General features: G+C 51.0%; 1 protein-coding gene across 9 annotated transcripts in view; it reads right to left on the bottom strand.

Annotated features, from left to right (window-relative positions):
• FANCA (FA complementation group A) overlaps positions 1-16,833 on the bottom strand; it is a 59,530-nt gene that overhangs the window by 1,425 nt on the left and 41,272 nt on the right. For 4 of the 9 annotated variants that reach the window (XM_045890518.3, XM_064581890.1, XM_064581891.1 and 1 more), the window contains 15 exons: positions 16,475-16,651; positions 15,150-15,223; positions 12,741-12,869; positions 8,070-8,154; positions 6,541-6,704; positions 5,959-6,064; positions 4,851-4,910; positions 4,624-4,728; positions 3,742-3,854; positions 2,847-2,985; positions 1,755-1,829; positions 1,337-1,439; positions 803-878; positions 401-557; positions 189-281 (listed from right to left, as the gene is read on the bottom strand). In XM_045890518.3, the coding sequence (XP_045746474.2) occupies positions 189-281; positions 401-557; positions 803-878; positions 1,337-1,439; positions 1,755-1,829; positions 2,847-2,985; positions 3,742-3,854; positions 4,624-4,728; positions 4,851-4,910; positions 5,959-6,064; positions 6,541-6,704; positions 8,070-8,154; positions 12,741-12,869; positions 15,150-15,223; positions 16,475-16,651 (1,656 nt within the window). Of the gene's footprint in view, positions 1-188; positions 282-396; positions 558-802; positions 879-1,336; positions 1,440-1,754; positions 1,830-2,846; positions 2,986-3,741; positions 3,855-4,623; positions 4,729-4,850; positions 4,911-5,958; positions 6,168-6,540; positions 6,705-8,069; positions 8,155-12,740; positions 12,870-15,149; positions 15,224-16,474; positions 16,652-16,833 lie in introns of those variants that run through there. The other 5 variants (XR_008507268.2, XM_045890519.3, XR_010408309.1 and 2 more) reach the window with 5 other exon arrangements.

The raw sequence follows: 16,833 nt of genomic DNA, 5'->3' as shown, positions 1-16,833 counted from the left end.
CTGCAGGAAAACAGCTGTGCTCAGCCCAGTGCAGCCCCCAGACTCCAGGGCCTGAGGACGGGGAGCTGGCCACCGGAGCCCAGCAGGTAAGTGGCCACAGTGCAAGTGCTGGACACACTTGAGGTGTTGCAACTTCAACACTCTTCACGTGTCCACACACACCAAAGCAACAAGCATCTGGGCGTTACCTCTGCCATGTTCGAGAAGCTCTCTTTTGGGCACCTAGGTATTGATTGCAGCAGAAAATGACGAGCTTTTGTTATCAAGCCTACGGGGTCACCCTGGAGAGAGCACAGGCAGAGAGACAGGTCAGGGTGTGTACTGTGAGGGTCACGATGCCCCCACCTGCTCACTCTGCCAGGAGAGCTGGCTGCACGGGTCTGTGAGCTGTGTCACCTGCCTGGCCCTGGAGCTCCTGGCTCCTGCCGGCTAGAGCCGAGACCACACTTGTCTCCCCAGCCACGAAGAGACAGATCAGCTTTAGGTACATGTCGACAGCAACACGCAGGAAGGCATCTTCCCTCATGAGGGCGTCTTCATCAAAATAGGAGAGAAGGCTGAAGGTAAGAAAGAAGATGCCTCGTGACTCCAAGATCGAACAGAGGTGAGTGGCTGTCAGCACTGAGCAGCGACTCATCTGAGGAATGGAGTTCCAGGCATCTTTCCCGTTTGGAGGGCGAGCCACAGTGAAACTGATAGATGATTGGGCTGGGGTGACCCCTCCTCTGACCACACACAACCCCCCGGGGGGGAACTCCGCTGAGAGCGTGTTGCGACACTGACCCGCGGCAGGTGCAGTTACCTGTAGAAGGCAAACGGCAGCAGCCTGATGTATGGATCTGGGGCCAGGCGGAGGAGGACACGCCCCAGGCCACCCTCTGCAACCAAAGGGGGTTAGGCTTGGCTCTGTAGCCACCTCCCCACCCCAGGATCAGCATGTTCAGGAGACCTCAGGTGCCTGGCTGGGAGGGGTGGTGATGTCCTCATGCTGGAGGGCAGAGCCTGGGGGGTAGACCCCCCCCCATGATGGCCCAGTGCCACCCTGGGTCCCCCTAGTACCTCACTCAACTCTTTCGTTGTTTAGATGAGTTTGTACTGCATTTAGCCTAAAATGTGGTTTATATACTTAGCAAGAAGATAGACTTTGAAAAATGAGTTAGTAAATTAAGGCCCAGGGGTTCATACTTAACCACTGGAAAGTTATTTTTGAAGAAGGACTAAATAAAAAGTGGGGATCGCAGCCTGCCTTTGCGGATCACCTGTGTTCCCAGTAGATGGCTGGTAACCGGGACAGACACAGGCTGTGCCCTGCTACCAAGTCTCAGTGCTGTCTTACCTGTCTCTGTCAACTGAAAGAGTACCAGCCAGGATACCTTCTTCTTCTCCAAACACCCCAGGATCTCTGCACATATGTCCAAAGCCTTTAGGGAGTCCACAGCCTGTGGCCCACAGAAGAGGGAGGGAGGCTGACTGTCTGCACAGACAGGCACACAGTGGGGAGAGGGATGACCTCCAGCCCAGAAGGGAGCCTTTGCTCATTCTGTTGAGTCTTGAATGGTGACTGTAGGAGGAGCAGGTCAGGGACCCCTGTGCTCAAGTTCTGAAATGAGACCTCAAAGGAGAGGCCCAGGGCCAAGGGGTTCTTGCTTCAGCAAGCACAAGACTCCTGAGGAGCCCTTCAATCAAAGGTTCCAGGGCCCTCCTCCCAGAAACCCTGAGTAGGGAGGTCTGGGGGTGGGAAAGGGCCACCTTACCTGATGTCTTAAGTGTGGGGTGAGATGTGATGAAAGCAGGCCCATTAAGGAGAAGAAAAACAGGACAACCAGCAGCTGCAAATAAGACCAGTGCCTTTAGAACATGAAAACCACCCAGGCTGTACCCTCCGTAAGTAAATCTAAGTAAGGAATGCAGATGCTGTTCTTTGACCAAACATTTATAGGCAGAGGGCATAAATCTTTCCTCTAAGTGGATCTTCTCAGGAAGGAAAATTTTAAAGAGGTAGTTTGAGAATAAATTCTTACAGACTGCATCATTTTATATGTGCCTTTAAACACAGCTTGGAAAAGTGACCGCAGGGAAGAACTGTGCTGTGGCTGAGGGTGTCCATGCTGTGCGAGCTGCCAGTACCTCAATCTGGTGCAGCGAGCCACCCCCGGCCCAGCCCCACTCCCGGGCTCCTTGTCTAGAAGGGTGTTTGTAAAATCCCTAGAGGTAAACGCACAGGCCCCCTCCTGACCCGAGGCAGGGCTCCACCTCTTCCCAACCCCCTGGAGTGCACCCAGGCTGGCTGGGGTGTCTGGACACCTCTTCTCAGCACACGCAGGCCTAAGAGGCTTGAGGCCACTGAAATCACTTTGAACAGAAACAAACTTAAGAGAATCTCCCTTGTGGGTTTTGTTTTTTTTTCCCCATTAAATTACCAAAAACCACAGGCAGGCCTGTATGTCCTGAGCTGACAGGTTGACTTTCCAGTTTACAAATGGTTTATTTAGTTGGGGGAGAGATGAAGGAGCAAAGGCTGTGGGAACAGGGACAAAGAAGGTCCCACGGGGCAGCTGATGACAGCCCTGCCCTGGGTTTAGGGAGGATAAAAATAAGCTAAGCAAAATCAAAAGTGAAACACGAAAGGTATTCTTTCTACCAGTAAACTTGAGAGTGAAATATTACAAAATCCATCAGCCTGGTAAATTCTACTTCCTAATAAAGTCACAAGAATACCATACTCCCTCTCTGTTCTTGGAAAAGCACAATTCCTTAGGTGAACCCTGAGAAACTCAGCTGATCGGAACACTGATTAAAAACAAACTTGGTAGAAAAGAAAGAAGTGAAAGAATTGCGTTTCTTGCCTCCTCTCTTTGGCAGTCCAGCTTCTCCAGCTGGCTCTTGATGTTGTTTTCCCCGGCTTGCTGGATTGCGAAGTGGAGTGAAGCAGCAGAGACCCAGGCCGGGCCCGGTGGGGGGGACGCCAAGTCAGGAGAGAGGCAGCTAGGAGACAGATGCGTCACCACAGGGGCGTCATGACCACATCCTGGTGGAAAGCCACCAGCCCTGCCCACCTCAGCTGGGGCAGCGAGGGGCTCGAGTCCACAGAAACAAGGTCTACGTCCCTAACCACCCCTGGCTCGGCATAGGGACCTAGAGCCCGGTGTCAGCCTCCTTCCCTTAGGGTCCAGTGTCCAGTTTCCCTAACGTGCTTCTGTGCCATGGATGTGAGGACGGGGTAGGGCCTGACTGGGACACTTGGTCCTGACTGCCTGAGCTTTGCAAGGAGGTCGTGGGACACGGGACTCTCACCTGGAGCCCACCACTCACACCCTTGGCTTCTGGGTCCAGTCCTCCTCCTCAGTCCCTGCTGTGGCTGCAGTGTGGTGCTCAGAAAGGTGTCCCAGCAGGTTAAAAACAGGCCAAAAATCAGTGGAATATAATGTAGCAGTTGGCATTCCTTGTTTTCTGGGATTTTGAGCACTCTGGACACTGTAGCCATGCACAGGGATAAAAGGAGGCCGGATGGGACCACAGTTCTCCCCCCAAACCAGCACCTGCCGGGGACGGCCAGCTGGGCAGGCCAGGTGGGGCGGAAAGCTGCACAGCGACCCGCCAGGTCAGGTCTGTCCCTTCCCTTCCATGTGGGTCCTGCCCAGCCTGCCCTAAGGCCTCTGTCCGCCATCCCAAGGTATTCACGGAGGGAACCTGGAGCAGGTCCTAAAGAACATCTGTGCTCCCTCTCCTGGTTGCACGCACCTCCTGCCAAACTGCTGGGCCTCCCACAGCCTCTGCAGCTCTTGGGGCAGTGGGCCCTGGAAGCATCTCGTCCACCGGCTGCGAAGTTCCGGCTCCAGGCGTGGCCACCACAACTAACAGAAGAGAAAGATCACCAGTAAGCAGATCAGGGGAGGCTATACTTGGGCCCTCTTCAGTCCCTACAGCCAAGATGTGGAACCCCGGAGTGACCACCGGAGATGTGCGTGAGACCAGCTGACGCCGGCAGCATGGCTCATGTTCACCCAACACCTCCTATTTAAGTAGTGTGTCATGTACTCGATTTAAGGTTCAAGGCAGTTCCATGAGCTATCTCCTCCTCATCTGTAGAGGACACGGATGTCCGCCTGAGAGCTGGTGTTTTACACACACAGTAACTTCTGCACTGAATTCCACCCACGTGAGCCACAGACTACATGGAAAGCTGAACACTCGGGGGGCGTGGCAGCGTAAGTCCTACGGCTGCTAGGAGAGCTGCGTGTCGTCAGGACGCCAGGAAAGCCAGCGAAGGCCCCCCGGGGAACCCCACACCCACGTGAGGGCCGGGCAGCAGGGGACTGGGCCGCCTCCCTTCCAGTCCTGAGATGGTCGTCTGGCAAGACAACAGGTGGAGCCCAAGTTGGGGAGCTCAGGCAGTTAGGGTTCACCTTCAGCCAACGCAGAACCAGAGTGAAGCAACACTCAGACACTGTTGTCCAGCCGGCGTGGGCAGGGAAGCCCGTCATCCTCCCTGCCGATGGCTTCGCTTTACCCCCCATTTCTCTGCATGCATTTTCTCCTCAATGACAAGAACCAGGATGCTGCCCTGGGCCCCCAGTCCCTGTGCCAGCCCCGGGCGCACCCCAAGAAGGTGGCTGCACCTACCAGAGCAGAGGTCAGGACTATGGGGCACTCAGTCTGGCACGCGGTCAGGATCAGGTCTGCGGTCCGGGAGGGGTTTCTGCTTTGTGAACAGGCGCTGAGGAGCCCCTGCAGGAGAGAACATGTGGTTTGCATGTGTCCCTGTTCCTAAAAGGCACCAGGGCTTCAAAGCACCACTGGCTAGGAGAGTCCAGCCAAGTGGCGGGAGGTGCTGGGGGCAACAGAATTACCCTGAAGAAGTGGACGGTGATGTCATGGGTCAGAGCACCTCCGTGGGAGCAGAAGTTTCTCTGCAAAAGAGCACAGGCCAGTGAGAAAGGAACCAGTGGGGCAGGGGGTGGGAGCGGAGGCAGTGTGTGCCGAGAGGCTTTAGCTGTGCTCACGGCGCCGCTGCTGACCACAGAGGTCCAGCTTCATGTCCGCCCTCATGGCTAGCCCAGGATCTGGCATCTCTCTGCCTATCCATGCAGCTCCTCTGTGCAGCAAGACCCCCCAGCCTGCCCGCTCCGGCCCCAACATAGGTCAGGAGGCCGGCGCGCACTCCCTGATGGCCCCGTTGCTGGGTTGGCAACCGGCCTCCCCAGCTCTGGGTTCTCTGTTCTGCCAGCCTTCACGGGCCCTTCTGACAACGTTAAGGAAAACAGCCTTTGCTAAGAACCCAAGGAACACGCAGTCTCATCTCTCCTGCTTTCTGAGTCACCGTTTAAAGCTCTGTGTCACTGAATGGAACCTTAGTTCAATCTCTAGTTGTCTTTGTGCATTTTTAAAAACTGGAAAAACATCTTCAGGAGTAGAAGCTATTCTGAAGTGTGTAGGACGTGCTTATTCCTGGTGCCCTCACTGACCCTGACTGGATGCATGCAGGCTTTGGTCCTTCTGGGTAAGATGACGGAGCACCTGACACTGAACAGTGTGTACAACGGAAGGAAGCAGGGCCGACCGGTGGGAATGGCAGTCTTCTCAGCACCACCGGCTTTTGTGTGCCTGAAACGTCAAAACTGGAAAGAACTAGAGATGCTTGGGCTGCACGAGTTTATGGATCTTGACGGCTGAACGTCAAGGAAAGCTCTCGAAAGGGACTGAAGCTTTGGAGGAAGGGAGCCACAGCTGGTCTCTGCACCTCCCCAGCCCCGGTTCCAGCTGTGGGAGGAGGGCTGGGCACACAGCAGCCCCAAGTCTCGGCTCCCGGAGTGGTACCCCCATTCTTTCCCTCAGCAATTCCACGTGGTCTGCACACACACTGAAGCCGTTGGCTCAAAGTGACCAGTCACACTCGCGAATCTTCAAGAACCAGATCACCCCCGTCCCTGCATTCCGAGGTTGCTTGCCCACACCTACCAGCTCAGAGTTGACCAAGTGGAAGAACTCCGTGCAGTCAGGGGCCGCTGGCTCCTTGGCCTGGGGGCTGCCGACGAGAACAGCCGGGGGCAGACCGAGGAGGATCCTTGCACGGAAAGAGCTGCGTCAGTGGTCACAGCACAGCCTCGTGACTTGAGAGCGCAGACTCACCTCGGTAATGGCCCTCCCTACTCACTCTGGCAAGGGTCCTGCAACACCCCCATGTCTTAACCCCAAGAGCCGTTCTTAAGCGGCACAATCGCCAAGTAAAAGGGTGCACCCCAGTCTAACAGAGCCACTCCCGAGAACGGGGACATTTCACCGTCTCACACTCATAAACACATCTACAACGGGCATCTCTAAGCACACATGGTTTTCCTTATTTCGACAGGCATTTTCTGGGCTACATCTTTCAACAAAGCAGCTCGTGGGTCTGAAGGGGCGGCTTTGATCCGAAGCTTCAGACCCCGCTCTCTCCATGGGAACCCCAAAGAGAAGACGGGGACAGGGGACAGAAACAAATGACCAGTGGAAAAGAAAACTCAATGTAAAGACAGACTCCTCTATATGGTGCCACGTTACCATTTGTAAACAAGCAGCTCCCGCTGTCTCTGAAGGCGGGCAGCCACATCCCACCCGCTTGCCAGAGCCTGGAGCCGTGTGCGGAACACTCTGAAAAGGAAGTGCTCCCGAGGAGAGCAACTCTGGGATGCTGCTGGGCCCTGTTCCAGGTCAGCAGCCATCTCCTGGAAAACACAAGACCAAAATGTTCACATACTTTTATTGCTGGTTCCACGTGACTATCCTCAAATGTGAAGGCAGAAAGTTCTCAGGGCTTACTGTCAGCCCCAATCAGGACTCTCAAAGGGGGCTGGGTGGGCTTGGGAGGGAGGTCTCCCAAAAGAAGCTAGGAATGAGTGGGACAAGCCTTTTTACGTGGAAATCATTGACAATTTGCAAAAGCAGAATAAGAATAGTACAATGAACACCTTTACCAGATTCCCCTATGACTAACATTTTATCGATTATCATTGGTTTTCTCACTCTGCGTGTACAGGTGTTGCGTGCGCATAATTTGTGGACATAAGGTGTGTACACAGCGGGCACTCAATAAAGTGCCTGCTAATTGAAAGCATACACGTGTGTGCAGTCGGCACACGTTCAAATGCAGAGACAGAACAAGCCAGGCGCCCACGTCGCAGCACCATCCCTGCGGCGTGGGACCCAAGCCCCACGACGCACTCTGCCTGCCACAGCCAGTTAGGATGGACGTGGAGGACAAGAGGTCAAGAGGAGGACTTGGAGGGCTGGGATCTCTTCTTTGTGGGGTTAGTTTTATTCCTTCGTAGGTAAGATTTCCCAGGGTCCCAGGCCACCCGCTCCGTGGTTCCTGTCACTCCCCCCAGCTTCTCAAGCGCTTGAAGAGCAGCGCGAACACCACCAGGAAGTGTGAAATCCACACAAAGAATCCTGCCAACACGAAGCCACACGTGTACCTCCAAAGGTAGATTCCCCGTGCACACTGTGGACACGGAGACCAGAGGGGGTCTGCACCTGGACCCCAGAGCCTACTCTCAGGGTCTTTCTATCGCCCGGACAAGACCTAAGGCTAGCTATCAGGCACGCTCACTGAAAACTGCACTCTTTACTTCAAAACGAGAGCCCCATTTCCACGCCCTCCTAAGTGCAACTGCTTTGCTGAAACCCACCAGCCTGTGGAGCTGCTAGGCGACCCTGTGAAAGAGCAGCCTCTCGGCCTCCTTTGTCATTTCTCAGAGCCTGACATCCAAATGAGCAGTCAAGAGCTAAAAAGCAGCAAGTGGTGGAGAGCAACGTTTACTACCAAAGTGGGCGTCTTCTTAGTTTCCTCTATTTTCAAATTTTAAATGTTCCTAAGGCTGGAGATGGTTCTGGCACCACAGCTTTTGTTTCTGTATTTTGGGGATATTCCCTGGTGAAGTGAGCACACTGTCACTCTGGGTCTAGTCCATTATATGTGGGATGCTAGTTTTCATTCTGCTGGGCTGCCTTAAGACATTCATAGTAAATATCATAAGAGCAGATGATACAAATGCAGTGAAACACACTGAGTTTTACATCTTCTAACTCACCTGCAATCTGGAAAAAATATCCCGATTTCCTGTGCAGCTACCGAGAACCAAATCAGAATTCTCTGAGCAGTTGTAACTCCTCGAACTGAAACAAAAACACAACAAAAGCCTCCTAAGTATCTCCAGATGTACAGGCTTTCCTACTTCTCCTCCGCCCCCAGAGTGGCGTGTGGTCACACAGCCAGGAGGTCCCAGGGGACCACATGACACCCACAGTCATCAACAAACAAAACAACCGTCTACAACAAAATACTAGCAACCCCAATCTAGTGACATCTAAAAACAATTATGTACCATAACCAAGTGGGATTTATTCTAAGAATGCGAGGTTGGTTCAACACCCTAAAATCAACATATCAATAGAATACACATATCAATAAATAAAAACCATGTGAACATCTCAATAGACACAGATAAAACATTAGACAAAATTCAATACCCTTTCATGATAAAAACACTCAACAAACCAGGAGCAGAAAGGAACTTCCTCAACCTGATAAAGGCCGTCTATGAAAAACCCACAGCTCGTCTCATGCTTAATGATGAAAGCTTTCCTCCTGGGCGCCTGGGTGGCTCAGTTGGTTGGGCGACTGCCTTCGGCTCAGGTCATGGATCCTGGAGTCCCGGGATCGAGTCCCGCATCGGGCTCCCTGCTCGGCGGGGAGTCTGCTTCTCCCTCTGACCCTCCCCCCTCTCATGTGCTCTCTCTCATTCTCTCTCTCTCAAATAAATAAATAAAATCTTTAAAAAAAAAAAAAAAAGCTTTCCTCCTAAAATCAGAAATAAGACAAAGTTCTCCTCTTTCACTGCTTCCATTCAATACCACTGGAAGTTCTAGCTGGGACAGTTCAGCCAGAAAAAGAAAGAAAAGGCATCCAGATTGGAAAGGAGAAAGTTAAACCATCTCTATTCACGGATGACGTGACTTTGTATACAGAAAATCTTAAAGAATCCACAATAAAAAACTATTAAAGCAAATAAACAATTTCATAAAGTTGCAGGACATGCAATCAATATACAAAAATCAGTTATATTTCTCTATACCCACGAATAATCCAAGAATGGAATTAAGACAATAATTCCATTTACAATGGTGTTAGAATACAATACCTAAGGATAAACTTAACCAAGGAGGTGCAAGACTTGTACAATGAAAACTATAAAACGTTGAAAAATTATACAAGACCTAAATAAATGGAAAGACATCCCATGTTCATGGATAGGAAGAATCAGTGTTCTTAAAATGGTAATAATAACCATAATTATCTACAGATACAATGCAATCTCTATCAGAAGCCCACCTGGTTATGTTGAAATTGGCAAACTGGTCCTGAAATTCAGATGGAATTGCAAAGAACCCAGAACCCCCAAAACAATCTTTGGGGAAAAAAAGGAAGTTGGGGGATCCACATTTCCCAATAAAAACTTCCTACAAATCTACAGTAATCAAAACAGTATGATATTGGCATAAGAATAGATGTATACACCACAAATCTTTTTCTTTTTTTTTTTTAAAGATTTTATTTATTTATTTGAGAGAGAGAGAATGAGAGACAGATAGCAAGAGAGGGAAGAGGGTCAGAGGGAGAAGCAGACTCCCTGCCGAGCAGGGAGCCCGATGCGGGACTCGATCCCGGGACTCCAGGATCATGACCTGAGCCGAAGGCAGTCACTTAACCAACTGAGCCACCCAGGCGCCCCCTTTTTCTTTTTTTAAGATTTTATTTATTTAGTTATTTGAAAGAGCATGAGAGGGAGAGAAAGCACAGAGGGAGAGGGAGAAGCAGGCTCCCTGCTGAGCAGAGAGCCCAATGCAGGGCTCAATCCCAGGACCCCGAGATCATGACCTGAGCTGAAGGCAGACGCTTAGCCTACTGAGCCACCCAGGCATCTCATAAATAAATAAAATCTTAAAACAAAAAGAAAAAAGATATATACACCAAAGTGAATAAAGAGTCCAGAAATAAACCTCAACAGGTATGGTTAACTGATTTTTGGCAAGGGTGCCAAGACCATTTAATGGGGAAGGACAGTGTCTTTAACAAAACGTGCTAGGACAACTGGATGTCCACATGCAAAACAGTAAAGGTGGATCCGTAACTTATTCCATAAAAATTAAATCAAATGCATCAAAGACCTAAATTAAGAGCTAAAACTAAAAATAAACTAGACTTCATCAAAATATAACACTTTTGTGCATCAAAGGACTCCATCAAGGGAAGAAATGAAAAGATGACTCCTAGAATGGGAGAAAATATCTGCATCTCCTACCTGATAAGGATCTGGTATCCAGAATAAAGAAATTTTTTTTTTTTTAAGATTTTATTTATTTATTTGACAGAGAGAGACAGCGAGAGTGGGAACACAAGCAGGGGGAGAGGGAGAAGCAGGCTTCCCGCTGAGCAGGGAGCAATACCAGGACCCTGGGAACATGACCTGAGCCAAAGGCAGCCGCTTAATGACTGAGCCACCCAGGCGCCCCATGAACTCTTTTTTTTTTTTTTTTTTAAAGATTTTATTTATTTATTTGACAGAGACAGCGAGAGCAGGAACACAAGCAGGGAGAGTGGGAGAGGGAGAAGCAGGCTTCCTGCTGAGCAGGGAGCCCGATGTGGGACTCGATCCCAGGACCCTGGGATCATGACCTGAGCCGAAGGCAGCCGCTTAACAACTGAGCCACCCAGGCGCCCGCGCCCCATGAACTCTTAAAACTCAGTAAAAAGGGCGCCTGGGTGGCTCAGATGGTTAAGCGTCTGCCTTCGGCTCAGGTCATGGTCCCGGGGTCCTGGGATCGAGTCCCGCATCAGGCTCCCTGCTCCTTCGGAGCCTGCTTCTCCCTCTGCCTCTCTCTCTCTCATGAATAAATAAATAAAATCTTAAAAAAACAAAAACACAAAAACACAAAAAACCTCAGTAAAAAAAACCCAATCTTAAAATGGGCAAAGGATGTGACATTTCTCAAAGATACACAAACTGTCAACAAGCAAATGAAAAGATTCTCAACATCATTAGCCACCAGAGAAAAACAAATCAAAACCATAATGAAATATACCATTTCATATCCATTAGAATGGGTATTATCAAAAGATAACAATAACTATGTTCGTGATAATGTGGAGAAACTGGAACCCTGATACTGTTGGTGACAATGTAAAATGGTGCAGTTTTGGAAAACAGTCTGGCAGTTCCTAAAAAAAGTTTAGATACGACACAACAGACTGATGAATCACAGACCTGTACCCCTGAAACAAATAATACATTGTATATTAATTTTTTTTAAATGCCAATTGAAAGAAAAAAAAAAGATATGACACAGCAATCCACGCATAGCCATATGCCCAAGAAAAATGAAAACACAGGACCACAGAAAAGTCTGTACACAGAATTGTACAGAATTATTCAGTCAATAAGTGAAAACCCAAATGTCCATCATGAATAAACAAAATGTGGTCCATCTTTCAATGGAATACTACTCAGTAATAAAGAAATGAAGTTCAGATAGATGCTATTATGTAGACTAACCTTGAAAACGTTGTCCTGAGTGAGCCACACACAAAGGACCACATGCTTGTGTGATTCCATTTATATGAAATGTACTAGGATCGACAAAGGCTTAGACAGAAAGTGGATTCCAGGGCGCCTGGGTGGCTCAGTTGGTTAAGCGACTGCCTTCGGCTCAGGTCATGATCCTGGAGTCCCGGGATCGAGTCCCGCATCGGGCTCCCTGCTCGGCGGGGAGTCTGCTTCTCCCTCTGACCCTCCCCCCTCTCGTGCTCTATCTCATTCTCTCTCTCAAATAAATAAAATCTTTAAAAAAAAAAAAAAAAAGAAAGTGGATTCCAGGGTTAGGGGGGCATGGAAAGAATGCACAGACACTCACTGATTTCACTCTGTGCACACACACTCGTTTCTCCCTCCCAAGAGAAAAATGAAGGACAAGAGGACTGGCCCCAACTTCAGCTGCCTGGTACTATAGGTGTTGTCCCCAGCCACTCAGCACCACTAGGAAAAACTCCAGTGCTCTTAGTTGTATTGCAATGTAGTGTGACTTGTAAGAGTTCTGCTAACGAGGTGATGTGTTTACAGATCCTTGTGGAGAACAGAGGGACAGTGGGAAACCTAAAGGCACCTGTCCTTCCTCGTGTCTTCAGTAACCATTTGCATGGACTGTGTTTCTTAGAGGGTAACAAGATTTGTTTTCTGCGATTTGATATTTGTCACCTAAAATGTGTAAAATGGAATTGATTTTACTCGCCATCTTGACACAACAATCAGAAGGACAAAGACTAATCGAGACTAGCTGAGCAGGAACGCAAACCCAACACAGCCTGCATGCTATGGAATTCTGCCCCCTTGGCAGCCAGCCCACGTCCATGTTTCAGGCACCTGTGACGCTTGCCACCTGCTGGCCTACCTGTCCCACCCTTTACACTCAATGACCCAGGTGCCAGGTGACAAAGCAGAAAGACAAGTCATTGCCACTGGCAAATCTATACATGAAGAAAACGGATTCTGAAAACTTACCTTTACTTCAGATAGACTCAGACTCGCTATCAGGGTATGTTCAACTGTGCTTTGTATAACACAAAGTAGACTGAGAGAAATAAAAAGCACATTCTTAGAACTACCAAAATTAAGAGTATGACGCCCTTTGGCATCCGCATTCCTAACCTTTGGCAGAAGTCTATCAGCACGTCGACGAGAACCGTGCACGCTGTCTGCAGGTGCCCATCGCAGCCCCCTGCAGCAGAGGGCTTGGGGAGGAAGTGCTCATGGATCGCCCACTGGTGGAAGTCCCACCTGCAACAGCAAGTACCAAGGTCTGTGCTCAGAAAGGCTGCAAACCCGTGCCTCCTGTGGCCGAAAAGCGAGCCCACAGCCAGGGGCACAACAGCAGGGGGTTAAATCTGAGGGGTTGGGGACAGGAACGCCCTCTGCCACAATCAAGGCCCCCTCAGGGGCCATCATCCCAGCGTCTACCAGCGAAGGTGTCCAGATCTGGACCAGGCTCTGCAGGTGCTCACAGGAAAGGTCTTGAGGATGTACCAAGTGAAAGCCTCAGCCAGAGAACCACTGACACTAGTCTGTTTCTACAGAAAGAGCCAAACCCAACTAAGACGCTTCCACATACCCACGAATGGGCAAGGAACGGGTGAAAAAGGGCTGGTGCTTTACCCATACCATCTGAAGCCGGGACAAAATGTATTGCAGTGTTACTTGTAGAATTAAGAAAGAAAAGGTCTAAGCACAGCTTCAACATCCCGTGATCTGGGTGTAAGAAATCCTTATTACAGTTCCTCCCACTAGAAAATGAATTCCTTCTTTTCCTAGTGGAAATAGAGGAGGAGGAGGGAAGGGAGGGGAGACCCTAGGACACGCAAACCCATGCAGAAAGCACTCACAGGTGGCTGGGCACAGCCCTGAGGAGCAAGCAGACCTCTATCTTGTTGGAAAAGCAGTTATTCTTTCCACAGTTCCGACTTTCTTGTTTTGTTTTTTTTTAAAGATTTTATTTATTTATTCATGAGAGACAGACAGAGAGAGAAAGAGAGAGAGAGAGAGGCAGAGGGAGAAGCAGGCTCCCAAGGAGCAGGGAGCCCGATGCGGGACTCGATCCCAGGACCCTGAGATCATGACCTGAGCTGAAGGCAGACGCTTAACCATCTGAGCCACCCAGGCGCCCTGTTCCGACTTTCTTATTTCTACTTGCTCCTTCTATTACCTGACGCCATGAGACAGCATCCCATGCGCATGAGACACATCTCTGACCACGCAGGGACAGGGGCTCAGGGTGGCTCACGCTGATCCCTGCCCTCGGATGCCCCCGGGGCCCCTGTGCCCTACCAGCTCCATTTTATCTACAGCACATTTCCCTCCCTGACCTCTGCACCCCCACACCCAGGGTGCAGAGGTCAGCACCCCACGCTCATGCCCAGAACAGCACATCTCACCTCCCCCTGGTCTGAAGAGTTGGCCCTGGGGCCCGCAGGAGCTCAGACCTTGATTTACCTGCTCCTCATGCCACCAACTCAGGGCCAGCACTGCCTGCAGCACCCACCAGCCCTCTGCTTGCCATTGTGTTCTTCCCACGCGCAAGACCGACGCAGGCTGGCCGCCCCAGCTGAGAACCATCTCAGGCTCCTTTAGCAGGACCCCGGATGGTCAGGACTCCACGGCAGCCCCTTACCACACCCGGCCTTCCCCGCTCCTCTCCCACCCAGGAGAAGCACACTTGCTGCCCCTGCCATCCCCACCCTGGGACCCGTTCTCACAGCCCTGTCCGGGGTCCTGATCCGTCTCAGCTGTCCGCCAGCTTCTCCCCAGGCCCACTGAGGCCTACACGTGTGTGCACTTGCTTGGCAACAGTGCCCAGTCAGCGGCATCAGGGCGGAAGGGCACCGCCTAGTGCCCCTGTCTGCACAGAGGTGCCATAGGGCAGGCTTGTCTTATCACAATGCACCCCCACTTTCAAGAACATTCTAGAAGGGGCGCCTGGGTGGCTCAGATGGTTGAGCATCTGCCTTCAGCTCAGGTCATGGTCCCAGGGTCCTGGGATCGAGTCCCATATCGGGCTCCTGGCTCAGTGAGGAGCCTGCTTCTCCCTCTCCCTCTGCCTCTCCCTGCTCATGCTTTCTCTCTCTCTCTCTCTCTATCTCTGTGTCTCAAATGAATAAATAAAATTAAAAAAAAAAAAAAATTCTAGAAGTGCTTGGCAAACAGGAGGAACTCAATAAATGTTTCTTGAATTAAGGAATGAATGCATGAAACTCTGCTCATAGGTTATGAACATTGTTAAACTGAACATTGAGGATATAATGAGAAGACTTAGATTTCAAGACTGATGCAGAAAACCTGACAGCATTTTGAAAGGCAGACCCCCCCCCTTTTAAGATTTTACTTATTTGAGAGAGTGCGTGTGCACAGTGGGCGGGGGGGTGCGGGGAGAAGGATCAGAGGGAGAAGCCGACTCCCCACTGAGCACGGAGCCCGACCCGGCTCGGTCCCAGGACCCTGAGATCGTGACCTGAGCCAAAATCAAGAGTCAGATGCGCCCCAAGGCAGAACCCTTTCAACACTTACCTTTCCGTATGTGAAAGAGAATCAAATTCAGGTTGAATTTCCAGTTCCAGCTGTAACCAGTCTCTGTAAGTTAACTGAGAGAAAAGGACGACATGAACAGACAGTGCGGACGGGACACAGAGACAAGTCAGCTCGGAAACAGTCTGCTGTCACCGCTCCGCGACCGCGGGCGTCACGGCTGGAAGCCTCACAGGAGGGCAGCTGGGCCTACGCTGGCCTCTATGCTCACGCCGCTTCCCGCCGTCAGACTGAGGTCCTGGCACCAAGCCCTGACGGGGAACTCAGATGTTGCTTAATCTAACTCTGAACCTGAAGCTCCCCAGAACCGTTCAAACTGGTACTCTGAAACTGAATTCTCGAACACACCGCCTGGTGTCGAACAGCTGACCTGTGGCCTCTGCAAACCGCTCAGGTTACTGCACAAAACCGGGAAAGAAATCGTTTCCCGGTTCGGTGGAGTTGGGCAAAGTAACAGAAGAATACACTCCATGTAATAAGGTGTTTCAAATACTCATGGTAGCGTATTTCTTATTTTACAATTCTTGGAACGGTTTCACTCATCAACGCGGACTAACCTCAAGCCTCACACTCTAAGAGCACATCCCAAACACGTGTGCAGCGCGCTCCCTGTCTGTAGATACCAAAGCCTGGCAATACAGAGCAGTCCCTTGCTCGGGGACAGACGCACGGGAACCCAAGAGCAGCACGTCCCCGATCGCCCGGACGCCGAGGGCGGCGGCCCGCTGAGACACCCGCCAAGCTGCGTGTGGGCGGCGAGCGTTCCCCATGGCACCAGCATCACTTACTATGCTCAGCAAACACGGTCGCACCTGCTCTGGGGTAACTGATACAATTAATGAAAGAACTGAATGTATAATAAAACGACTGAGAATTTTTTCTCTAAGGACCAAAATAAGCAGACCAAGATCCAGGCGAGTAAACGAAAAGTTATGAAAAGGTAGCAGACTAGTAACACAGGCATGTTGGCTGAAGCAGGCCAAGGCTCCCCGGGACTATGCTCAGAGAAGTGCGACCCCAAATTGCAGCCTGGCAGGTATGTTCCAGATACATTTATATTCACCCTTAAAACGTTAGTGCTCGGGAAACGGGGCAGAGTAGACATGATCTTTCTGTCTTAAGAAATTACAAGTACGTGTGACTCTGCAGTGGGACCAGCAACGACTTCCACCCAAGCCACTTCTGCGCTGCTCCAGCGTCAGGCCCGCCTGCCTGCCCACCACGTCCTCAGGAAACCCCACAGCTACCCGCAAGACCCTGTGCGTTAGGACGAGGCGAGAAGCAGGAAAAGGGGCAGTGGGACCTACGTGAAATTCTTTCTGCTTCAACAGTTCCTGGAAGGTTCTCTGTTTCCACAGACACAGGGCGGCTCGCTGCCAGTCGGCAGTCGGCAGGCACAGGAGTCTCCAGGGAAGGCTGGCTGGGTGCTCCTGAGAGGGCGGTTCCCGGGCTTCTGAGAACAGTCTGAGTGTAACGAACTGGAACTGGAGAGAGACGGAAAACTGGCTGTGTGCTGCAGGGCAGGGCAGCGTGGAGACCCTGTGGACACCTGGAGTGACCCGGCGAACCCCTCATGGGGCACTCTGGGCGCCCTGCATTCAGCTACCGACGGCGTCCCAGTGACCAGCGCAGTCTGCCAATCTTGGTGCACATCTGTCTCCCGGGG

Source organism: Mirounga angustirostris, unplaced genomic scaffold, assembly GCF_029215605.1.
Source record: "Mirounga angustirostris isolate CCGP_5_RB_7025 unplaced genomic scaffold, mMirAng1.0.hap1 SCAF_16, whole genome shotgun sequence".
NCBI lineage: Eukaryota > Metazoa > Chordata > Mammalia > Carnivora > Phocidae > Mirounga > Mirounga angustirostris.
This window is presented reverse-complemented; position numbering and strand designations above follow the sequence as displayed.